We start from the raw sequence: 25,835 nt of genomic DNA, 5'->3' as shown, positions 1-25,835 counted from the left end.
ATGATAAGTAGGATTATTCAGTTTCGCAATTCTTTAGGCAACGTCGGTAACCTTAGTTCTACTGCGGACATGACCATCGTGTTATGTTAGTTAGTTATTAGTGGCAGAGGACTTAATAATTAAAACAACATATTAAAATTCCCTATGTCAATCGTCTATCGCACTTCGTAAATATGGCCTGAATAAGCATGTAGTAAATATATGTGGGTAGATATATCTATGTAGTAATGGAAAACAGGAACTGACGTTTTGATTAAATCTTAATGAACTGACTATAGCAGCAGGTTAATTCTATAACCGAACCAAAACTAACAAGAAAATGGATTCTAATTTAACCAGCTGAAAGTTCACTCTAGTATACTTCATGTTGTTGTGATACAAACTGTTTTCGTTAGCTGTGCCCGATATATTATCGATCTGATTTAAACTGTAGAGTTTAAAAAATAATAGAACAGCCAAGGCGCAACAATTTTTTTTTTTTAAAGAACTTGTTGCAATTTTCAACAACAATAACGGAAAAGTTCTTCACATTACATCTACATACGAACATACCATAAAGAAAAATAAAAGCTTGTAAAAAGTGATGAAAAGATACTAATTTCTATCGCTTGTAACTATAAGGGATAAACCGGAAGTTTATGTCAAATAAGTCGACCTTGTGACGCGACTTCTGTCAGTTTGTACGGCGTTCAAAACGCACTTTGCTATAATATTTGGCATGACACGACAAACAGATAAAATTCTCGCTACGTGACCGATCACGTTTAATAGTTACTGATGGGTCGTTAGCTATACCGGGTGTGGCCTGTAATACGAGAAATTAAATACTGTTATCAATGTACGCTGTTTGAACTACGACATTTTAAATTGAAATAATTAGCAAAACCGAATTGTGCAAGATATAGGTTTCACGTACAGTTTGTTCTAGCTCTATTCTTCAGTCCAAGGGATACATTTAAGACACAATCACAGCACTTTCACAGTTTTTTATAAATAATTTAAAAGAGCGCGCGCCGGCCGGCCTACATTTTGAACTGTCAAATTTGCGAGACTGACTGGTGGCGCCGCCGCGCGGGTGAAAGCGGAAAGTTCATTCAGCCAGTATGTTTTTGAAATGTGCACAATATGTTTTAATGCACATATTACTTATTATATCTGCCCAATGTAACGTACATACGCCATCCTAGAACCCAAATGACGTCGCCTGTCACGGTACAAACATCAAGCCTTTTAGCTTTACATTGCGTCTTCGAATAACCTTTAAAGTGTAATAAAAATAAAAATAAGTCGCTAAACTAATGTTGTTCAGTCCGACGAGTACGATCTATGTTTTAATTATTTGCTCGTATTACGGGCAGACACAGTATAATGTAGTTGAAAGTCTAATATCTTCATAGCTCTACCTAATCCTCGCCACTGCCTTTGAGGTTAAAGGTAACTTTAATATCTGGAACAAGAAAACAATTGTCCTGGTTTATTTCAGCTCTAAAAATATTCATGCAGAGACCTTATCTAACCTCGATTTAGTTCAATTGTCTTGGCTTACTTACATTTTTTAACATAGTAATAAAGGAACGGAGGACCCTATTTATAGGTAGGTATCAAAGGGGATTTGCTTATACGGTCAAGGACTTTAATTCATGGGCACCATGGTACTATTTTACAGTAAACGTCATAGTGACATCACATTAATCAACAAGTAAAATCGTAATAACTTTTCCTCTGAAAAGGTTCTATAGCGGCTCATGAAATAAAGTCCTTGATCGTACTAGAGTTCGTTAATGGTGGAATGAACATTTGAAAGTATATTTTTTAATGAACTGCAACCTTTTGCCATATTCCTCCGCTGTCTCACCTCCACGACAATGAGTGATCAGGTACTAATTTTACTAAGTAATTTATAACGGTCAAGTTGAAGTCGAAGGAACATAGAGACAAACTTGTTTTGTGGTATTTTTTATTTCGATAATAACTTTTAATAAAAAAAATGTCACCGTAAGTGACTAAATTTTAACCTATGAGCTTTTAAACCGTCACACTAGGTATTTTCCCAAGAAAATCGTCATGAAGGTCCTCAACTACAGACCGCGGGACCCAAGTAGGTAACGACTTTGATTTTTTTTAATGATTTGTAACTTGTATTTCCATTTGCTTCCTAAAACTTTCCAACGACGACAAAACCTTTCACAATCAATTGCGTCGAAATAATTACATTACAAATTGGAAGTGGAAGCCACGTGGAAGCACCAAGTTATTTACAGCGGTACAATAACTTCGGTAAACCATTAATCAACTCGCCTGTCAAAACACGGTATCGTTCCAATCTTGGTCTTTTTATTGCCACGTAATTTTTGTTAAGGTACATTCATTATTGACGTTTTCCAGGAGGTATAATCGTATGTATGTATCAGTGGGGAAGCGGCCATAGGCGATCTTTACTTCGGCTTTACCACGGAAATATCTCACGCTACGCCACTGGTATGTATGTAAACTCTTTATTGTACAAAAGAAAAGAAACCAAATGCAATTAACAAACTTTAACCCTTTAAGGGATCTCTACCAATCAACCTTTGAGTGAATGAGAGGAGCAATCAGTTGGGGACTGACAAAAAGTGAGTTTAAGAGTTGAAAATTGTGGAAGTTACAATACAATGCTTTAAGGGATCGTTTTTTTTTAAACTTTATGAGCTCGTCCTTCCACTAACTTTACTAGTCTTCTGTATTATAAATTTGAAAGTTTAGACTGAGTATGTGTATATTTATATATTTTACTGTACACACACACAAACATCACGCCTATATTTCCAAATAGGGTAGCAAAACACACGAAACGTTACCGCTTCGGAGCCACTTTTAGCAATTTTATATTTTTTTATCCATCAAATTCTTTATTGAATTTGAGAGTCACATTGCAGTACAATTGCAAAGGTCTTTAAAACTAAATAAGGGAAAACAGATGAGACCATGCAAGCAAGGGCACAGCAAAATAACGAGAGGTGATTTCTTATTGATTTATTACACCTTCACGCCAAAAGGATTCGTATTTTGATGAAATTTGGTACAAAAAATAGTTATTTTTTATTTCGATAATCCCACGGCACCGAAATAAAATCACGAAATCTTAACCGCTGGGTTTAGGTTCATGTGGCACAGTTTTTTTTTAATGCAACGTCAATGAAAACCATAATGTAATTGTTGGGAATTCCCACGGGAATTTCTATTTGTTAGGTACATCTTCACACTAACAGAGTGGGCGGATTTGGATGAAAATTGGCATGTAGATCTGGATTAACATTGATATTTCCATGGGATAAGGATATTATTTTCGAAATCTCAATAGCTAGGATTAGAAACATGGAAGGACACCGGGCCTAAAATGGAAAATGTGGTTTCAGTGAAATATCCAGACATTTTTATATATACTTACTCGTACTTCAAAGTCCTGAACAAAAGTCTCTACCTCTGTTTCCGAGTCCCTTTCAGACTTTAGTTTAGTTTTTTAGAGACTTTTGACTTATTTGAAATCTATAACATATCAAAATTTGGAATTGTGTCTATGTATATTTTTTTGTACTGATGTATGGTGTGCAATAAAGAATATTGTATTATATTGTATTTCAGGATATTTCACTGAAACCACATTTTCCATATTTTAGGTCCGGGGTCCTTTGCCGCGGGTGTGTGTAGGTACATACGTAAATGAAATCCTCGATATAATTTTTCGGAATCCCCATAGGATATTCCGGAATTCTCATTTCAAAACAAATGCCGGATCTAATGGTATGCGCGTGCGACGCTGTGGGTAAATTCTAGTCAGACATAAACATAGTTCAAGGCATACTTCTAAGAAAATATAAATTATTTTTTGATTGGCAAATAGTTTTTTACAATTTTGATATTCAGTATTTGATGTGAGTCTTAAGAGGATACAGAAGTTACACTCTCACAAAAAATATGTTTACAAATAAGAATTATCTAAATTTGTTTCCTCTATGATTTTGTATGGTAACTAGCTTTTGCCCGCAGCTTCACCCGCAAAGGTAGTAAAATTAATGATGATAGTAGGTACACCTCTATGACCTTCAAGGAATATATCCATCGAATTTAAAGTCTCTAACTCCAGTGGGTTAAGCTGTGCACTGTTGAAAAAATCCTCTTTATTCCTTATCGCACATCATGGCATTTAATAAAAATTCTTGAATCAGGTTTAGCTATATATTTACCTACTGTTACTGTTAGAACTTCTTTACAATAATGTAAATCTCTTTTATTACCTTAGGTCCTATCCCTTAAGAATTTCTTGTATAACCTTTAAAGCCGAAAGCCGTGGTGGCCTAGAGTTTGACCTATCGCCTCTCAATCAGAGGCGAACCCGAGAGGTCGTGGGTTCAAACCCCGGCTGGCACCTCTGTGTTTTTCGAAATTCATGTAGAGTTACATTTGAAATTTACCACGAGCTTTGCGGTGAAGGAAAACAGCGTAAGGAAACCTGCACAAACCTGCGAAGCAATTCAATGGTGCGTGTGAAGTTCCCAATCCGCACTGGGCCCGCGTGGGAACCATGGCCCAAGCCCTCTTGTTCTGGGAGGAGGCATGTAGATTTCGTGGGGACGTATATAGGCTGGGAAGGAAGGATAACCTTTAAAGGTCTCTACCCATTACACCGTATCATATCATACCATGACCATGAAAAATATATTCTTTGTATTGAAAAGTATGAGACTATGCCCACTAGCACTTATCCTAACTAAACCACTCGTCGCCGTCGCGTGTCATGTATGCGCTTGACATTCCGTTTCTGACACGTTCCTATAACGGTCGTGGCACGATACGATGTAGTGAGTAGAGAACTTAAGGAATAAAAAGTCGATCACTAAGGTATTACGTGAGACTGTTACGTGTAATAATAGCTTATTTTCAGATAATTATCCATAAAATTGTTAGTGTATGGGCTTAAAATATGTTAGTAATAAATATACATGGGTCTGCTAATAATGTCTAATCTCCATAAATTATTTAATGTTATAAGTTGCTTGGCCTACTTGGTTCTTAGTCGTTAATTATTGCATGAAATTAAATTTCAACTTTTATATTCACATGCTGGTGATGCCGGCGAGAGTTCTGAACATTCTACTCATTTTTATGTGTACCAACCGAACATCTCTGTAACCGCTGTTCAAGTGAATAAATATTATTTCTATGTCTATTTCTGTCTTAACACGATATCCAAAAGTTTTCAGAAACACAAGTGCTTCGTTGTCAATGCGGCGCCATGGTGGACATACTGGGTCACCATGGCCTCTCATGTGTCCGGAGCGCTGGTAGAATCTCCCGCCACGCCAGTATTAACGACATCATCCGTCGGGCCCTTGTCAGTGCGAGAGTGCCGGCAGTCCTCGAGCCCAGCGGGCTGGCCAGGGACGACGGCAAGAGGCCTGACGGAATGTCGCTGGTGCCTTGGAGCATGGGTCGGCCGCTAGTTTGGGATGCCACTTGCGTTGCTACCCTGGCACCATCCCATGTTCCAAGCACCAGCTTCACCGCTGGCGCTGCGGCATCCTCGGCTGAAAGCCTCAAACGCCGCTAATATGCCGCCCTAGGAACCAGCTACATGTTTGCGGCGTTTGGTGTTGAAACTCTGGGGCCTTCGACGACTTCGTCGACAAATCTTTGTATACAAAGATTTGTCGACGCGCCTTATAGAGGCCTCGGGCGACCAGAGAGCTGGCCACTATTACGCACAGCGAATAAGTATCGCTATACAGCGAGGAAATACGGCCAGCCTTCTGGGCACTTAACCCATTGACAGCGATTTAGGCCAAATTTTCTACCTATAGTTTAAGTTTTATTATGTTTGTTTTTGTTTATTCTGTTGAAAATAAAATTATAGTGCTTTAATATTATAAATTTGTAATGTAGGAAAGGATATTGTCATGGGTGCCATGAGCCATGATGTCACCAAGCTATTGATGTATGCGGTATGACGACCTTCGTCGTGGTGTTGAGGCGTGACTTCATTGTGCTTGTCAAAAGCACTGTGTAATGTCATTGTAACAAATTGGAATATTTGTTTCCGTCATAAGTTAGGTAAATCTAAAAACTATACGTTGAAGTGGTGTCTTCAACGTATAGTCATAGATTTCGTGTGTTGTCGTTTCGCACCACTGATGTATTATTTCGCACATTTTTTTTTCCACAAATGTTTCATTTGGCAAATGTTTCATGTCCCAAGTATCAAATTTCTTCGAAACTCAAAAGTTTTCTTATGATATTTTCTTACAGCCTTATTCATAAAAAGTTAGAGCCTCCTTGAAGGCTCCTTGAAGGCCCGATGCTAAAAACATGATTCATAAACGTCTGTTAGCGCTAATCAGTCGTTCAAGGCTCTGCTAAGTTAGAGGACCGTAGACCCTCCTTTATCTCTCTGCTAAGTCACAAAATGGCCGCCACAAGTTTGAACAGCTGACTTTGACTAGAGCAAAAACCATAGGTACCGAAGATATTTATAGTGAAGGCAGGGCTACGCAGATTAAAAAAAAAACAGGAAAATTTATTTTCAGGAATTTGTATTTAAAAATTCTCTAAATTAGCAACAATAAATTAACAATAAATATGAAAAAAAATAAGGATGATTAACATAATTATGGCTTTTTGCACAACATAAACATGCGGATCGGAAATGGCGGGAAAACAAACATCACGCTTTTTATTTTTTTTCCTGGTAATTTGCTGTCACTGCTGTCAATTTTTTTTTTTAAATTATCGATTAGTCCATTTTTTGTCTTTGATTTGTCAAGGTGGCCAACATAACGCGTCTAATCCGTCTATCAGCAGCTCAACAACTAGCAGACTGCTAGCAAGCGTTTATGAATCATACTTCTTGACAACCGTCTAACAAGCTTAATCAGTCTGCTAAGTAACAGACCGATCAAACCTCAATTAAGGATTTTTTATGAATAAGGCTGTTATGGTTTTATAGAGCACAGTAGGTTAGATTTGGTTTGGTTTAGAAAAGTTCTGAAAATAATAGGTTTCGGAGAAATTTTATACTTGAAGTACTTGGTAAATGAAACATTTGCCAAATGAAATATTTTGCCCAAACGGCAGAGAACCCATAGATTTTGGTACTAGCGTATTATTTGGTCTAATAATTTTAATTCCCGTGTGGTGTCGGGTTAGAATTATACCTCTCCATTTCTTCCGTTGATTTGATGTCGTAAGAGGGGACAAAGGATAGAGGTTAAGGTATACCGTAGGCGACAGGCTAGCAACCTGTCACTATTGTACCTTTCTTTTGTCAAACTTTAAACCTAAAATTGCTAAAAGTGACTCCGAAGCGGTAACGTTTCGTGTGCTCTGCCTACCCCATTTGGGACTACAGGCGTGATGTTTGTGTGTGTGTTGTGTGTATAATTTTAATTATACGGCATCAAATTTTTTATATAACAAAATCCGAAACATTTTAAGCCGTTGGGTTATTGCAAGAATTGAATTAAATCGAAAATAAGTTTCTGTCAAAAATGTGATTTCTAATAAGTACAATCTTTTTTTGCTGACTGTACATACTACTTTCACTGTCGTCCAACGTACATGTATACTTACCAAATTTTAAGCCAATCCGACTACTGGAGCAGGTCAAAATAAACTTGCAAGAAACAAACAAAAAACAGGGCAAGATAAATAAAAGCTTGTAAAAAACATTTATTTCGGACTAGAAATCCGTAAAGTTAGTAATTAGAATAACTTAACCTTTAGTGTTAGTTCTAGAAAAAATAGACAAAACAAAACGAAGTAAAATATTCAAATCTTTCGCGGTAGCTTGGCGACAGGTGCGTGTAGCCTCTTGAATCCTGCTGCAGTTGCGAATCCCAGCGCCAGCATGCTTAGGATGTCTGTTCGTGCTGCTTCGACTGCGGAGTAATTAAAAAATAACTAAATACAGTTTATGAATGATCATAGCATCATCCGCAATGCACTCGCCACTTGCATAGATCGCATGCCTGCAAGTGCACTTTACGGCACCGACGAATTTGTTGCCTCCATTTTTCTTTTCGCTATCCCGCGGGAAGTACTAGTTTCCGGGGTAAAACTATTCTATCCACTTCTCAGGGTGTTAGAAAATCTCCATATTATCTATCAAATTAATTAGTGAAGCAGTTTAAGAGAAGTCTCTTCGTTCCATTCTCCATACAAACGTAGTCCCGGTCTCATTTGAAAACTAGGCAACAGAAATAGATGAAATTTTGTAAGTATGGACTAGACGTAATCATCTATGCCTGTGATTTTTCAGATTTTCATATAAATGTGTAATATCAGAATTACAGGAGCTCAAAAGTCGACAAAAAAAGATGACAACTTTGCACGAGAATTACAGGCTAATAAAGCATTTTTACAAAAATCGAAAAAACCACAGGCATAGAAAATTATAATGAATATCTTGATTGTAAAATATAATTGACTTATGTGCTATACTTTTCATATAATATGAGAACAACGAAACCCAAAATTCAACCGCCCAAATCTTGAAAAGCCTAGAGCTATCTCGATATAAATTACGGACGTCGCTACGGAAGGCATGGGGGAGCATGGGGGGGACGGCTGCGAGCGCTTATGTCACGAGCGATAAAGACAGCAATAAACCTAACCTAACCTAACGCGGTCGCGCGGCCGGCAGGGAAACTTCTCTTAAGCGTGAAGAGCAAATTTTCAGACAGAGACAGAGGCTTAGAAACGCAGACAGACAGATGAACACGTTACTTTCGCATTTATAATATTAGTAAGGAATTTAATTGAGGATAAGGATAAAATTAGTAAATATGATTCTCAAATCCGTTTGTTTTTTGTTGAGATAAATTACTAAAAGTGATTTAATTACTTTTTGTAGTTTGCATGTATACATCATCTGTAATGGGACTTTGGCAAAAAATCTTTACGCTGCACGTAATTACTCCTAAAAAACCTCTGTAAGAAGCAGAAAGGTAGGCTGTGTTTCCACCAAAGATAATGCGAGGGTGTGTAGTGAGGAATGTGTATTATATGAACCAAGAATTAGATACATATTCATCGCAGAAATCAGTTATTCTAAAACGATTTTTTGGAATAAACGATCTTCAGCTTACTCTTGGTTTTCGCCATAGTAAGAAATTTAATTTTATACTACCCTAATAAAAAGCTTGGAAGTCGTTCATTAAACCTTTTCGAAAATCTGGAGAGTGATATTGCACGGAATTCCGCAGGAAGTAATAAAATCGTGTAATGATGTTTTCAATCAAATTATGTCCCTCATTATACTGATGCTTCCTTTTAAATTAATACTTATATATTTATTATATGTGATTTTGTCAATCAAATTTTTGTCTTTGTCGCTTAGTAAGCGCTTGCAGTAAAACTATTGTCCCATTAAACATGACATTATGGTCATTTAGTCTATTTTAAAACAAAACATGACAAAAGGGAAGGCACCATTATTTAAAATGTTTTGACGTCACAGACACCCAGAAAGGCGGCTCCAAAACTATTATGGTACCACTTCACCTACCCATAAATTTGCGAATTTCTTTACCCCGATGCTATCTAGCCAGGGTCATAGAATTATGCTTTGTGCGTGGTGTTGTGGTGCCGTTGCTATGACAACGTCTTGGTCGCTTTGACCTGCCCACACTTCATAACAAAAGTTCTAACTACCATCAACCGAATAGGGAAAAGCAACTTTACTTTCACTTGAACAAAGTAGCAAATGCATTTGTTGTGAATTATAACGGTTGTGGAATTACCATTGAAGATTAGAGTATGAAAGTCAAGAAGGTCGTATGTGTCTTACAAATTCGAATTCACATAGTTCTTTGTAAACGTGTACGAGGTACTGTTCGGTAGAGAAGAGATAGTTGATTAATGTGAAAAACTTATGATAGCTTGTCTAAAAGTGCGTCCCACTGGATATAACATTTTATAATATCCTCTTTAATAACCTTCACAACATATACTAAACCTTACATATAATCATTGAACCCATTAGTTAATTTGTTAATTTTGTATTGTATAGGTACATTGAAAATTACATTAAATCTGTATGAAAAAAAATTAACAGTATCATATTTTTAAAAAGTTGCAGAACAAAAGTAGCTCAGTTATGCGAGTGGTATCGAACCTTGGATTCAAAGCCCCATGGCCAGAGACTACCTGTAAAAGGCATAGATCAAAAAAGTAGGTCAGGTTAGGTTAGAACTGCGACCCCACAGTTTTAAATTTTTAGATTTAAAGGTAGATTATAAATTGTTTTTCCGTTCGATGACACGCAATGTCAAGTTTTGAGTTATAAAATAGTTTAAAAATAATTAAATACTGTATTTAAAATACAATTAGTTTGCATAAAATAACTGAAAAATCTGTTTAAACGTCAGTAGATACAGTAAATTTAAGTTTTATAATACTGTTTACACTAACTGTTTTAATTTTCTGATAAATATATACTTTTGATTCACCACCTGTTGTAAACTAGTCCTTCCTTCTTTCTATAAAAAAGGTTGCCTGGAAGAGATAGCTCTTAAGCGATAAGGCCGCCTACTGCTTACATTGTAATTTTCTCTCTGTGTATCAGTTTTATGTATCGCTTACTATTTCTGGTGTACAATAAAGAGTCTTTGTATTGTTGTATTGTAGATTAAATTATAATGAGTTTTCTCTTCGACTGTATTGCTTACAAGCAATACTTTTATAGGCAAGCTTGATTATAAAATACATACTTAGTTATAAAAGAAAATAACAGGCTTCTAGTGAACAACGTCAACAATCTAAAAATGGCCACTCGCTTTGTTCAAAACTTTTCAAAAGGGTAATTAAATAATTGCGCAGTTTTACCTGTTTTATTTCTAACTAAATAGTTTCACGTGGCGTTAATATTATTTATTTGTCGACAAAAAATTACAGCATTACAGTTAAAACACCAACGCGTTGTATATTTTAAATTATACAAAACAAAAAGACATAAGTATAAAATACACAAAAATTACATTTAAAAAAAACTAATTATTATTATTGTATTATTTTTAATTTTACAACTCTGAAATTCTATTTTTTCATAAAATGTAATTCAATGCCAATTAATTAAACTACTAAAATTATCATTATAAGACTGTAACTAACATGAAGTGTATGGGACTAGAGCCTGAAATAAAAGTTAAATTATTATTATTATGATAATTAGGGATTTTTGAAAGTCGTCTCCTCGCTACCTTAAAACGACGGAACACCACACCCTCCGGCCAGAAGTCGGAGCGCAGGAACATCTGCTGGTGCTTGGAGTCTAAATGAGCTGAAATTGTTAGCTCTTTGAGACTCGAGCGGGATGATGGACAGCTCTACCTGGGCTCCCTGTAACCGGGCCTTTACTGCCTCGCGGACGTGCTCGAACACCTTCTTCGGTGTCTTTCATAATTCGTCACTACTTTGAAAAAAGCTCGTATCTCAAAATCGATACTTTTCTAATTAAACTTTACGAACATTATTTGTAAGGTCAATTTTGTTGACGTATTGATTTGAGATACGAGATTTTTCAAAGTAGTGACGAATTATATGAGCACAGATATGCGCATACGTCCCACCCATTCTGGTTGCTAAGGACAGTTTTCCTCTCTGAATGAGACTTCAAAATTCGAACTTCATGTCCTGCCGTCCCGCTGGCGGTTATATTATTTAAAACGAGAGTGAGAGGGACGGTACGATACGAACTTCAATTTTCGAACTTCGTAGTAGCCACTCGGAGCGTACTCGAAACTTCACACACGCCTTTAAACTGCTTGCAGGTGCACGTAGGTTTCCTCACCACCGAAAAGAATACCGTAAATTCAAATATAATTTCGTACATAATCGGAGATGATGGGACGACCTAGATGCGTTTTCCAGCGACTGCCTAGACGCAAGTGCTGACCGGGCGAGTTTGAAATCCCGGGGGAGGGGGCCCTGCGGTGAGCCATTACAGGCTAATAAAAAAATCGTACGGTCAAGGACTTCATCAAGGACTTCATTAAGATCGTAATTCATGAGCCACCGTGGAACCATTTCACAGTAAACGTCATAGTGACGTCATAGTCATAGCTCTGAAGATGAGCTCTGGTTGAGTTCGAAACGCGTCAGTGTAGTGTGGTGGTGGTGATAGATGGGTTTGTGTGAATTGTGTGTGTTCTTACAGTGTGGAGGTGGAGGAACTGCATGAACACGCATATTTTGCATAAGCTTAGCTATCGTAAGGTCGCGGGTGAGCAAGGAAAATCTTTTAGTTCAGTCATAGTGACATTACATTAATTAATAATGAAAATCGTAATGACGTTTCCTTTCAAAGTCAAAGTCAAAGTTATCTTATTTCAATTTAGGTTATTTATTTGTAGCATTTGAACATGGCGGATGTAGACAATATCTAATTTTGCTATTTCTGTTTCTTTGGCTAGTAGAAGTACAATTTTGATTGTGTTTATGCGGCGATTAACCTTAACAGTGAACAGTGATCACAAAATTCGTTTAATACTATTGTAAATCTGTTTAAAAAAAAGTGGCTTTTTTTTAAACAAATTTACAATAGTATTAAATGATTGAACCTTTGAAGAGGTTCCATTGTGGCTCATGATTCCTTAAGTGCACATAACTACTGAAAATCTCAGAGGTTAAAAGAATGATAATAAAATTAGTACCACACTCAGCCGCAAAGAAGGTGTGGCTATTGTTTTGTCATCCTATCTAATATTAGAATATTATTACGTACGTTTGTTTAGCATGCATTACCGCATAACGTGCTAACACAGCGGATTGATATCGACGACAAATGTACTGAAATTGTAGAAATTCCTTTAGTATTAACTTTACTCTAGAGCAGAACGATTGAATACCATTAAAGTTGTTAAAACGATAAATCATAGAGACTATCGTGATACCTATAAAATAAGACTAAATCCTTGAGCTGTTGAGCTAAAAAATGTCGTTTTTAAAGACAGTTACGTGAAAATTATTAGCGAGGATACACAATGGAGTGAAGACAGTATTAGACAGTGCATCTGGTGTAAGTTGTTGATAGAACACGTTTAGAGTGCGTTCACATATGGGAAACTTGTCTGCGCCTCCAACGGGGTGTATCGGCAACATATTCTCATGGTATTTCACACGCTCCGACACGATTGCCTGTGCCGCGCCCGGTTTTAGAATAACCGCCCCATTTCTTCCCGTGGGCGTAAAGCAAGTACTTTAAGGCATCTGGTGAGAGTGGGTAGCAACACTCTGTTGCTCACTCTCGCACACTATTTTTCCAAGAAAGTGTCGTCGAGTTTCACTGATCCTCAAATGATGGCCACAACCACTCTGTCAAAAGTATTTCTATACTTTAGAAGATATCCTATTCTATCTCTCTCCCTCTCTCTCTCTCTCTTTCTCTGCGGCTCTACTTTTTTGTACATTTTCGAGTGACAACTACCAAAGAGAATAGAATAACCATATGTAAACAACAGCGGAGGGCAATTAATATCGTTTTCATCACACTTGCTCGTAAGCAATGCCTTAATGTTTAGGCTAATTTGGGTGCACCCCCTGAATAAGGCTCTCCCAACACCTATCGACACGCAATCGGCTTAAGCCGACCAAAAAACGCTTTATGTCCACGCAATAACAGCGAAAAAGACGTCGTCCTGTCGGTCGTCTTTATCGCTCCTATTGCGTGGACATAAAGAGTTTTTCACTTCTCATGCTCGTAAAGTTCGTGTTTATGCTGGATCTAGGCGACAAAAAAATATTTTATGCTCTAGTGCATAAAGTAAAATCTTCCTCTTGCGGTAATCAGGTGTCAACAGCCACAAACAAAAAAATTCTACATATTTTTTAATCATTTTAAATTTATATATAATTAAAAATCAATCAAAATAAGTCAATAAAACTAAAAAATCATATTTATATAGCTATGCATGAAAAATAAAAGGTACTTAGTAAGTGAAAAATGGTTTCCACTGTTCCTATTTCATTTCCTCGCAATCGAAGTGAAAAGCAGAGTGTAAAACTCGAGCATTGAACCCATTTTCCCCTTGATGTCTCTATCCACCCTCGCCGTACCGGCTCGGGTGGCTATATGAACTTCTCGGGTAAAATGGCTCGTTTTATGCTCTCGTTGTACAATTTTGATCGGCTAAAACTGATTCCGCATCTATTGATTTGGGGAAACCCTTAATCCCAAAGGACTTTTTTTACGTATTAAACCTAAGGGTCTCCTCACATCTGTCGACGCGGAATCGGCTTAAGCCGACCAAAAACGTTTTATGACGTCTTTTCGCGCGAAAACGTCGTTTCGCGATCGATGAGTTTGTACTACTGAGCGCACAGCAGCTGAGCTGAGCAGCAGCCCCCAGTACACACCAGCGCAACTCAGGCTTATGTTGCGTAAGGGGGAGGGAGGGGGGTCTCTCTGCTGGCACTGCCCCCGTTCTCAGCGGTATGGGCAAATTTTTGTAAATATAATATTTTTCGACTCACAAATATACAATTTTACTCGCAAATGTGATTAAGACTTAGACTTAAGACACATTTAATGGAGTACCTAACGGAACATTGTCATGGGGTCCTCTGATTTGTCAGACTCGTTATCTATATCTCTAATACTACATACCCTGCTAAGCGTAAAGAGCATGGTGTATTATGTTTTTGAAGTCAACCATTAGGCCGTGTTCTATTGTGATTGCAGTATAAATGGTGGGCTGGCCAATCATGCCGCCATTTAAGGACGGCCAACCAAACCGGGCTGCCGAGACATGGGCTTTATCTTCTAATCCAAAGGTAATCATATTAATTTACTCTTCTAACAATTACACTGAACTGTGGAACGGTTAATTAATCCTAAAGCCGAGTTTAGACTTGCAAGAAAAATCGTGCAAGTTGCATTACATTGCGAGCAGTGGCGTAGCTACCGGAGGGCTAGACGGGGCAGTGCCCCGGGGCCCCCAAGCTCAGGAGGCCCCTCGGGCTTACAAACTATAAATAGGACTAGTGAAAATTTCTCCCACATTTGGAATATTCGGAATACGGAACATGAACACGATTTTAAATAGTTTAGTTGGGGCTCTAGTTTATTTTTTGCCCCAGGGCCTTTGGTTACATAGCTACGCCACTGATTGCGAGGCTGTAAAGCCAACGAGTTTGCAGTGGTCAATCGAGCGCCGCAATGTAATGTTACTTGCACGATTTTTCTTGCAAGTCTAAACTCGGCTTTACGATGTAGTGCATAATAGTTTTAAATCGGAAAAGGTCGGGTCCCGGTCGGTATACGGTAGCACCCGAACTGTCAATCAATTGCTATATTAAACAAGCTCTTACCCGTGACTCCGTCCGAGTAGAATCCGCTAAATCGCTATCCCACGGGAACGAGGTAGATTTTTTGAGGTAATTCAAATTAATATTATAAAAAGAAAAGATTTTATGTTGCGTGTAATATGTCCCACTGCTGGGCAAAGGCCTCCCCTTTCTATCGCCGCTCTTCCCTATCATGAGAATGCACCTGCCCCTGGAAAAGATTTAATCGTGTTTATTTGTGTTTATATCAAGTAGGCTGGCAGGTCGTTACTCAATTTAATAAAAAAATCAGCAAAGCATGTTCAGTTGGTATAGGGTATAGGTATATAATTTTATTAGTTTGAGAACGACTGACGCATTCTGATTCGATAAAAGTATCCAATAATATCTAAACATTCTACACACGTATGTAGATTCTTCGAACCATTATCAGGTCTCATCAGATCCACGTGATATTTGTATACATACGTAGGTATACTTCAAAATTGGTGATTAAAAATTTTAGTCACGAACTAATGTCATGGAAGGTTTTTTCGAGCATGTTATTATATAAGCATGTCCCCAAAAACCAACGCCAAAACTAAAACAGTTGATACACTAGAGGCCTTATTGTATAACGCACTCGGAACTATAATCGTTTTCACTTCTCATGTCTATCACATGGTGTAGCATGAGGGTAGAAAGAGATACCTATAGTTAATGCGATTGGAGGCGCCTGAGCGTTTTGCAATGCGGCCTCAGTTCATAAGCAATCGTATTTGAATTTTCTAGATATTATACAAGCACAAAAAACCGAGAAAACTCAATCACTGATGACAACTAACCATATTTTCTCTTTGTATAAAAGATATAAAAGTTGCCTAACAGAGATATTCATTTCTGAAGAGATGCCAGTTACTTTAAAAAATGATATTTTAGGTACTACGACAGTATTTTAAGCAGAACGTTTATTTTTTTTAACGGGCTCAGTACTTCTTGGCCGACTTTTGAGCCCATTGACCTTCATAGTAATTTAACTTGTTTGTTAAAAGTTAAGAAATATATTTTTTTGTTTGCAGTCTAAACACACGGAGAGCTCGGTCGTTTCTTACGCAAGCCAGTCCCTAAGATCAACAGCAATGGACGAAAAGAAATCAAAGAAATCTTCAAGTAAGTCCGACATTATTTCAAACTTGTTGTTGGTTTTTGATGCTTTCGCCTAGCCTTCTGGATCCCCTGGCCCTGTATTACGAAGTGCAAAATTCGAATTTTGAATCTTGTTGTCCCGCTGACGCTTATATAATTTATTACAAGAGTGAGAAGGACGAAACGATACGAACTTCGATTTTAGAATTTCGTAGTAGCCCCGCTGGTCTTCACTTGAGGACATTAAAAAATTGAACTTTACTTGATTCATGTTCGGTTCAAATTTTTAAAAACAGAAATTTTACGTCGGGCCTCAGGAGGCTACATAAATATTGCATATTTTATGCGTCCGTTGTCGTATATTTGTCATTTTTTTATTTAAAACTTTTCAATACTACGTCCTGCCTGTGCCACCACTCTGTTGTCAAATTCTTTTTAATCGCTAATAAGAAGACCTTAATAGAAAATGACGAAACAGGGATCATTATTTTAAAGATTTGACCCGTACATTGCAAGTTAAATAAAAGCTTGTAAAAAATACATTGATACCGGTCCATCTATTTGAGAGCCACGATGCCACTGACTGCCAGACAGATATTGGCGTTAAGATTCTTGCGTCGGGAGTTAAAAATGTATCTGATCTCACTCTTCTACCTGGGCAAGAACTAGATATTATAGAATGATCATGTTGACCATGAGCTTACGAGTACACGTAAAATCGCCAATTTTTCTCTCTTCTTCTATTATGTTTTTACTGTGTTTTTGTTGTGATGTTTGTGTTTTTTTATGTCAATAAATGTTGTGACTTTGAGTTTTAAATTTATCAGACAAGCTGAGCCTTAAGCCGCATTCACATTTATCTGTCGTGTTGTGTCGTGATGCTCTCTGTCTCTCTCCTCACTATAACTTGTGATGCGACACAACACAAGCCGTCACAACACACTGCATCAGATCAATGTGAACGCAACCATATAATATGTATGAAACCGATACCGTTCTGATGCATCCCGACACAACACGACAGATACTCGTAAATGTGGATGCGGCTTAAATAGGGATTAAGTCAGGGAGATTGATTTCATTGTGTCTTTCTCTATTGTGTCCTATCTCACTCTTCTAGCTCAATGATCTATCAAAGGCACCCCTTCTATATTCGATAATAACACGACTACATCACACTAACATCAATCAAACCTCATCATCATTATAATCCAAGCGTTTATAACATCCCACTGCTGAGCACAGGCCTTCTCTTCCAGTAACTTCACACACTCCATTGAATTGCTTCGCAGGTTTGTGCAGTGCAGGTTTCCTCACGATGCTTTCATTCACCTTAAAGGTCGTGGTAAATTTCAAAATGTAATTTCGCACAGGAATTTCGAAAAACTCAAGAGGTGCGAGCCGGGGTTTGAACCCACGATCCTCTGCTTACCACTAGGTACCTACCTACCACGGCAATCAAACACGTTAAAGTCAAAGTCAAAATATCTTGATTCAATTTAGGCTATAACAAGCTCTTATGAATGTAAAGAAAAAATCTACCACCGGTTCGGAAAAACCTCCGTACACAACAAAATCGTCTATAGGTAAACCTTCTTTGTACCTACCATGTTTGAGAAAATAAATTACTGATCAACTCCGATGTTCTACTTCTTCCACAGAAGGTCAACTTCAGGTTGAGCCAGCACCTGCACCAGAGCCTTTGAAGCACGAAAAGTTCGCGTTGTCTGATAAATTTTCGTGTTTGAAGACAAATCCGAAATGCTGCTCGAAATTTTTCAAAATCATCTTCGTGGTTTTGGCCATTATAACAACAGTAAGTATTAACTTTAAAAAAATATTTCAACTAACTTAAAAATGTTGCTATAGCCTTCGGCTTAGCGGAAGGGTGTAAGCAGTTAATGTTAAGTCTACACCATTATCAGTTTGTACCAGGGATGTTATGGAGCTCCGATTCCGCTTCCAATATAAGTATGATTATGGTACTATGGACCATCCGACGTTAGACATCTACAGGCACTAACCCGCATCCTGATTCTTCCAGCTCAAAGCCATTGGCGTAATAGCCATATCGATCATGACGGCCATTGCTACGAAGGTCTACGACCAGGAACAGTCGGGTCGACTCGTGGCCCTCATCGTGGTGGCCGTGACCGCCGCTGTGACGGTCGCCATCACAATCTACGCTGTGGTCGCTGTCTTCACAAAGAAGAACAGGCCAATACATGCTGTGAGTGTATCATATTGAAATGTTAACCTTTTGAGCTAGTCTCGACTCCCTTCCATCTCATCTTTTCACGTGGCAACCGCGGTAGATCTGAGAGTGGGCGACATTTATTACAAGCTTTTATTTAGTTTCATCTGTCCCGTTGTCTGTCTGTCTGTCTGTAATCAAATCTTGCAAGTTAAATTTGACCAACTTCCAGTAATCAGATTGACTTGAAATTTGGAATACTTATGTAGATCGCGTGACTATACAATAATCTAGTAGTAACCTCCTGGTAGTCCAGCCAGGATCGTCTCCACAGGACGGAACTCTTCAACGGTGAATAGCATCGACTTGAAATTTGGTATGCAAATGTAGTTTGGGTGACAATGCAAGTACAGTCAACGAAAAGTACAGTCAGCAAAAAAAGCTTGTATTAAAAATTAAATTTTTATGTTTAGGTTATTATTTATTATTATTTATAACACAATGACAATTTACAGCATTAAAGTTTATACCAATGCGCTGTAAATTTAAAGACAATGAAACAAATGAATCACATATAATAATCACAAAAAAAAACAAATACAAAGTAATTACAAATAATCATTCAACAATCAAATCAAGGCTCTTCAAGGCTGAGTGTATCTATAGGCTGTTACTGAACCAGTGAAATACACCCTTAGCCTCATCTGCACTTACTTAATATCAAATGAGACATCAAGTTTTATGTAAAAAAAATGTAAAAAAAAAAAAAGTTATTTAAGGATTTTCATTTTGGTTTCCTAAAGCGACGGAAGACCACGCCCTCCAGCCGGCACCTGAAGTCTGAAAGAACGCAAAAAATAATTGGCTCTGTTAGACTCGGGCGGGCGGATAAAAACCTCGGCTCCCAATAGCTCTCCATTGAATACCTACTATGAATTCCAGACTCCAGCATTTCGGTGTGGAAGCCAAGAGGAAACCTTCAAACCACTTTCCCAAGAAAGTCGTTGTGAAGGTTCACTATCCTCATCTAAAGATCACAACTTTTACGAATGTAGCAACTTATAAGAGCACCTCCATATACCTACGATTTTAAAACAGATCTCGGTTTTTAACTACACAGTGTACTTGTGCTATTACTTATTCTGTGACAGTGGCAAAGAGAGATAAGAACAAACTAGTTCGAATGTTTGTCCCTGAAAGAATCCACATACCGAATATCGTTGAAATCTTTAAAGCCGTTTTAGAAATTTTCAAAATAAATAAATACACAAGAATTGCTTCATAAATACGGAAATTGAAGCAAATGTACCAATGTGTGTTGCCAGTGATGTCATATTATGGATCCGAGACGTGGTGCTTCATTATAGGCCTTTTAGGCTCAGAGTTGCTCAGCGAGCTATGGAGAGCTTATGCTTGGGGTTTCTCTACGGGATCGAATCAGAAATGAGGAACAAGAACAAGGAAACAACAACAAAAGAAAGAAAGAAGGAAACAACAAAAAAGAAACAAACACAACAACAACAACAACAACAAAGGAACAACAAAGAACAACACAACAACAACAACAAACAAGAAAGGAAGAACAAGGGTCACCGACATTGCTCGCAGGACAGCTGGCCGATGGGGTCAGAAGGTTCTCGAATGGCGTCCACGGACCGGGAGACGAGCTGTCGGTAGGCCACCAACACGATGGAGCGACGACCTGGTTAAGATCGAGGGATCGCGGGTGATGCGGAAAGCACAACACCGGTCTGAGTGGGGAACCTTGGGGGAGGCCTATGTCCAGCAGTGGACGTCTTGCGGCTGACATGATGATGGCGATGAAACCATAGTAAAGCTGTTTAAATGTCCTATTTGAAATAAACTCGCGTTTTAATGATTTAGTGAAGAATAATGGGAAAGCATATAAACTACGACATATAAATAACCAGTCACGTTACTGGAATTAAACTGCATTTCGTGGTATGAGATGAAGTTATATGTATTATATGTAGATAAGAAATTTAATTTGAAAATAACAGACATAAAACTATATTCTTATTAAGATAACACGACACGAGGTTGTAAAGTTTATACATAATGATTAAAGTTTTATTCTCCTGCTATGCTAATCGTTGAGGGTAAGGACCTTGAAAAGTACCTGGGTAATTATGTGCCTTCAAGTTCACTGGAAGTGTGCGGCATATCACGCGATCATGTAGTTTGGTCAGTCTAGCTAGGGTCAGAACGCTTTCAGCTGAAGGAAATTACTCTATCGAAAGTGACTACGTTCAAATCTACTTTTTTTGGGCTTGTTTTATTTCCGACCTAGCTAAACGTCTATGATTTTAAATAACGTCGGAGATAGTGCTCATTTGCTTATCTTCTTTACGTAAATATTACATGTCTGCACTACGTATAGTTTTAAGAACTATATAACCGACATAGCTTGAGAATATACAAGTTAGTGGCAATGGGCGAGCCACATCGCTTGACGAAAATATAAACGCAGGGGGAAGTCCTCTAGTGAGAACAACGAACCGGAAGACGAAGCGTTGGCAGGCCTCCCACTAAGTGGACTGGCAACATGGGGAGAGTTGTGAGCAACCGGTGACTGCAAGTTGCGGGTTTTTTGTTATTCATTGTGGCGTTCTAAGGACCTCCCCCTTTGTTTAACAGTGGACGCCTGCCGGCTGATGATGATGATGATGAACAAAAGTGAAATTCAATGGCAGTTTTTATTGATTCATTGATAATTTAATTACATTAGAGCAGTTCCCAACCTTTTTTTGATCAGGGACCACGGATTTCTTTGTTGTTGGCAGGGACCACTACGTACAAGAAAAATAAAGAGAACCAATCCAAAAATAGACTTTAATCCAAAACTTTATGTAACTTGCATTAACAATATTATTCTCATAGAAAACATAATATTCATGACGCGCGGCGATATATATCGGCCCCGAAATTTGTAAGCGTTCGCGGATCATATTTTGGCTCCTGCGGACCACTGGTCGTAGCTAATAGCTCTGATGATTAGAGATCTTAGCTACGACTTCGCCAGTCCTTACCTTAATAAGCTCCCGACATTTCGAATCTACGAGCGTTAATTCCAGAAATGACATTGGAAGTTCATTAATGTACCTAGCTCTGTCCTCTTCAAGATCAAGTTAATGATTAAAAAAATCCAAAAGAAAGTTATATGTACCAAAGGAAGTGTTATTGTTATCATAAATCTTAACGTCTTCTCTTACTTGCAGCTTTTCTATCTCTTTATCACTTTCTATAATATAATATTGAACGTCCACAGGCTGCCATAGTGCTGATCGTACTCGCGCTGATCCAGGCGATCATCGCAGGAACAGCCATCAGGGTGACGAATGAGGACCAGATCCACCTGGGCAGAGCACTGACGGACTCGTTCAGGCTTGCCAAGGAACACAACCCGCGAAATGTCAAGATGTGGGCAGCTACGCAGCACAATGTACGTATCTTGAGTTTATTTTATGAGTCTATTTTTGAGGCTTCCTTTGGCCATAATCGTGTAAGTCAATCCATCCCAGATTTTAAGACGAAGGTGCAGTTAGTGTACATAGGTACGACTCCGTACCTACTCGTATTTGCCAACCTCGAATAATCGACAAATAATGGACCTAATAAATAAAACTTTTACGGCAATCACGCGAGGGTTTGAACGATTTGTAGCGTCCATGGAACATAAACATCTGAAGAGACTTCCGTTAACGCTATATGAATTCGAGAAATAAAATCTTACTAAATAAATCTTAGAGTTTAGGTAAAGCACGACGACGGTTGACGATAATTTTTGTTTAGGTTAGCGACACAATTTGGCCCTTTACGCAATCTTCGATTGCGCCTATTGAAAATAGAATGTGGGATGCGACTAGGTTTGAGTCGGTCCTGAACTAAGAACTAAAAAGAATGAATTCCCATCGCGGACCGAAAAGAACGAGTTCCTCGTAAACGATCTTAATCGGTCTCGGTCTCGGTCCGCGCTCCTTTGGCTCCGGAGCTAAAACGGTGCGGGAGCTGGGACCAAAAGGATACCAAAGAACCATACTTTAGAAACCCGGTTAAACGAAACTACGACAACAAATGAATATTTGATTGTTTTTATCTAATTACAACGTTATATTTTTATTATACTCCTTATTTTTAACATTCCGATCTGTAGCTCCCAGTTCAGTTCATGACCGACTCGAGTCTAAACTCGCTCCCTTCCCTTTCCTTTTCCCTGTTTCGGTCGGAGCCGCTCCTCGGAGCTAAAGGAACTAAAGGAACTAAAAGACCGAACTAGTTCATTTGACCGATTGACCGAGATCGGAGCGCTCCCTTTAAAGACCGAGCGGGCGCAACTCTAGATGCGACAAAGCCTTTACCTCCACCCTTACTTTTATTGCATTTGACCCACCAGTTTGTCTAGTAATAAAGATAGAACTGATTCAATTAGACACCGATCTACTTAACTAACTAAGACAGGCAACTGGAAAGCTTTCCTATATACATAAAACAGCCAGTCGTCGACCAAGGGCAATGTCAAGTGGCTGATAAATTAGGATTAGGTAGATCAGACAGTTTTTGGCATGTATGCTGACGAGATTATAGACTTGTTCAGAAGAGGAGTTCCTAGGTTAATCTAAGGAGAAAAAATAGCATGCGTATGTTTGCAGCAGATTACGACGACAATTCTATCAAGTTGCGAAGCTGATTCTAAGAACTTCTGCGTTTAAAATATCCTTGTGTTTTAGTTGAACTGCTGCGGCATGTACGGTCCAGAAGACTACCGTCCATCCAACGTGCCTTCCTACTTTCCCCCTGACGTGCCAATATCATGTTGTCCTGCTTACGACCCTAACCGCTCCGACCTGGTGCAAGAGAGAGACCGAGAGATCTGCAAGGCCAGGAAGAATTTCAATGATATAGGATGCAAGTACTTGGTATTGGATATGTACGTCGACTCTTCGAGCTTGGCACTTTCTGTCATCATCGGCTTGATTATTTTGGAAGTAAGTATATAAAATAAAACCGTAAATTGACTAAACTTTCGACCCTTATTTTTTTTTCTAAACCAACAAGTGCAGTGCAAGTGTCCGCAAATCGTTTGTATGTATGTAAATCCTATTTTATACAAAATTAGAAATAAACGCAACTGACAAACGTTCAAACAGGTGCATATTCAAGACGAAATTATCCCTTGTTTAATTGTTTAGCCGTTATGTATTGGCGATCAATGAGGGTTTATGACAATCTAGTTGGCGGTAGTACCTATCGTGAGGTCCGTCGGAGAAACTTGTCATTTGTATTGCGTATGTAATAGGGTAATAGGTTGAATAAGTATAAATGAGCCAATCGCAAGCAAGACTGTAACGTCCGTCACGTAGACCTCATGATACTAACGCCATCTATAATTCGGCTATCGAGATAGCTTTGATGAAACCACCGAAAAATTCAATATCTCAAAAACGGCTAAACTAGAAAATCTCATCATCATCATCCCAGCCTATATACGTCCCACTGCTGGGCACAGGCCTCCTCTCAGAACAAGAGGGCTTGGGCCATAGTTCCCACGCGGGCCCAGTGCGGATTGGGAACTTCGCACGCACCACTGAATCGCTTCGCAGGTTTCCTCACGATGTTTTCCTTCACCGCAAAGCTCGTGGTAAATTTCAAATGTAATTCCGCACATGAATTTCGAAAAACTCAGAGGTGCGAGCCGGGGTTCGAACCCACGACCCTCTGCATGAGAGGCGATAGGTCAAACCACTAGGCCACCACGGCCCGTTTAAGAGCTACGATGCCACAGACAGACACACATGGCGGTCAAACTTATAACTTTATAACACCCCTCTTTTTGCGTCGGGGGTTGAAAAAGCAACCGTAAGCAAGGTACTTTACTGTGTCGTTTTAATTTTTTTCAGTGTGTATTATCGATATATGGAGCCGTTTTATCCAAGAAACAATTAGATGCCTCACGTAGAAAAGCCGAGGAGGGTGATAATCACGAAGCCGGCGGCAAATAACAACATCACTACGACTGCGATACTCTTCACAATGTGCCAAATTATTACTCAAGCCCATACAAAATTGCAAGATCTCTAATCTAGAAGTGAACAATTTTAGGTTAATTTATTTATTAAAGCATAGTTATTGTAGAAATCGCTTTATTTTTAAGATTTTCGAAGTAAATGATGATGAATCTTTTGTGTATTATTATTATTATTAGCAAACCTTAAGCCTTGAAAGTAGCGACATCTATGAAAGACTATTAGTTATTAGGTTAAGAGCGCCATCTATGTTGTATGAGCCATACTTCTTTCTTACCTTATGTGCTGCAACTGTTTAAATGAGGGCTATCGCGTATGAATTTGCCGCTAGAGGCGCTAGTGCAGCGTGAAGTCTCTTAAAATTCCGAAAATGTCAATCAAACTCATAGTTTTTGGGTGAGCTACGCGGGTTTATTTATAATTAGAATAATTTTGTGAATATTTTGCATTACCTGAAATTAATTATGGCAATTATGCGTTACGGGGTAATGAATCTCTGTGTTTTGAGACAGTTTTAACAGACTTTGAAAGCCACACTTAAAAACCTCACGCAACAGTGGCGCCATCTAGAAAGACAAAAAACGTGGCCCTTATTAGTTAATGTCAGCTGTTATGTTAGTGCAATAAAACATATACAGCTGGCGCTTTATTATATATAACCGTTGAAATTAGGTTGAAATAAATGCTGCACTCCGAGTCGGAGTCTCCGACCGAGACGTTGATTTTCTTTTTTGACTTGTCAAACAAGTCGGAAAAATAAATTCTCACATGCAAGGAGTAACAAGCCAAAGTCGCTATTTAGTCTTATAAAAAGGCAAACAAACATAAAAGGGCTAAGCTTATACCTTCTCATTATAATCTATCTTCTATCTTCTATATAAATAAAAATGAATCGTAAAATGTGTTGCTAAGCGCAAAACTTTTTTTGTTGTGTTTGTTACTATCAGGAGAAGGTTTTATTTTTTTATTTTTTTTTTATACGACTGGATGGCAAACGAGCAAGTGGGTCTCCTGATGGTAAAGAGGTCACCACCGCCCATAAACATCTGCAAACCAGGGGAATTGCAGATGCGTTGCAACCTAGAGGCCTAAGATGGGATACCTCAAGTGCCAGTAATTTCACCGGCTGTCTTACTCTCCACGCCGAACACAACAGT

General features: G+C 38.4%; 3 protein-coding genes across 3 annotated transcripts in view; all 3 read left to right on the top strand.

Moving 5' to 3' along the window:
• LOC141428332 (uncharacterized) overlaps positions 1-25,835 on the top strand; it is a 609,788-nt gene that overhangs the window by 5,715 nt on the left and 578,238 nt on the right. The gene's annotated exons all lie outside the window — the stretch shown is intronic.
• The window catches only part of LOC141428341 (23 kDa integral membrane protein-like), a 420,431-nt gene that overhangs the window by 79,431 nt on the left and 315,165 nt on the right, over positions 1-25,835 (top strand). The gene's annotated exons all lie outside the window — the stretch shown is intronic.
• Positions 14,711-24,835, top strand: LOC141427844 (uncharacterized). Its single transcript, XM_074087431.1, has 7 exons — positions 14,711-14,802; positions 16,374-16,464; positions 18,102-18,256; positions 18,485-18,670; positions 21,924-22,097; positions 23,383-23,640; positions 24,553-24,835. Exons 1-7 carry the CDS (start codon positions 14,716-14,718, stop codon positions 24,652-24,654), a joined length of 1,053 nt encoding a protein of 350 aa, XP_073943532.1. The 5' UTR covers positions 14,711-14,715; the 3' UTR covers positions 24,655-24,835.

This window comes from Choristoneura fumiferana, chromosome 5 (genome assembly GCF_025370935.1).
Source record: "Choristoneura fumiferana chromosome 5, NRCan_CFum_1, whole genome shotgun sequence".
NCBI lineage: Eukaryota > Metazoa > Arthropoda > Insecta > Lepidoptera > Tortricidae > Choristoneura > Choristoneura fumiferana.
Note: the sequence above shows the minus strand (reverse complement) of the source record. Positions and strands in the feature narration are given on the sequence as shown.

Bases quoted from the DNA above. Each gene is read 5' to 3' on its own strand.
- LOC141427844 (XM_074087431.1), top strand. From the start codon at position 14,716: ATGGTGGGCTGGCCAATCATGCCGCCATTTAAGGACGGCCAACCAAAC. The intron at 18,671-21,923 runs GTGAGTGTATCA...GAACGTCCACAG, and splicing joins AGAACAGGCCAATACATGCT to GCTGCCATAGTGCTGATCGT. The intron at 23,641-24,552 runs GTAAGTATATAA...AATTTTTTTCAG, and splicing joins TCGGCTTGATTATTTTGGAA to TGTGTATTATCGATATATGG.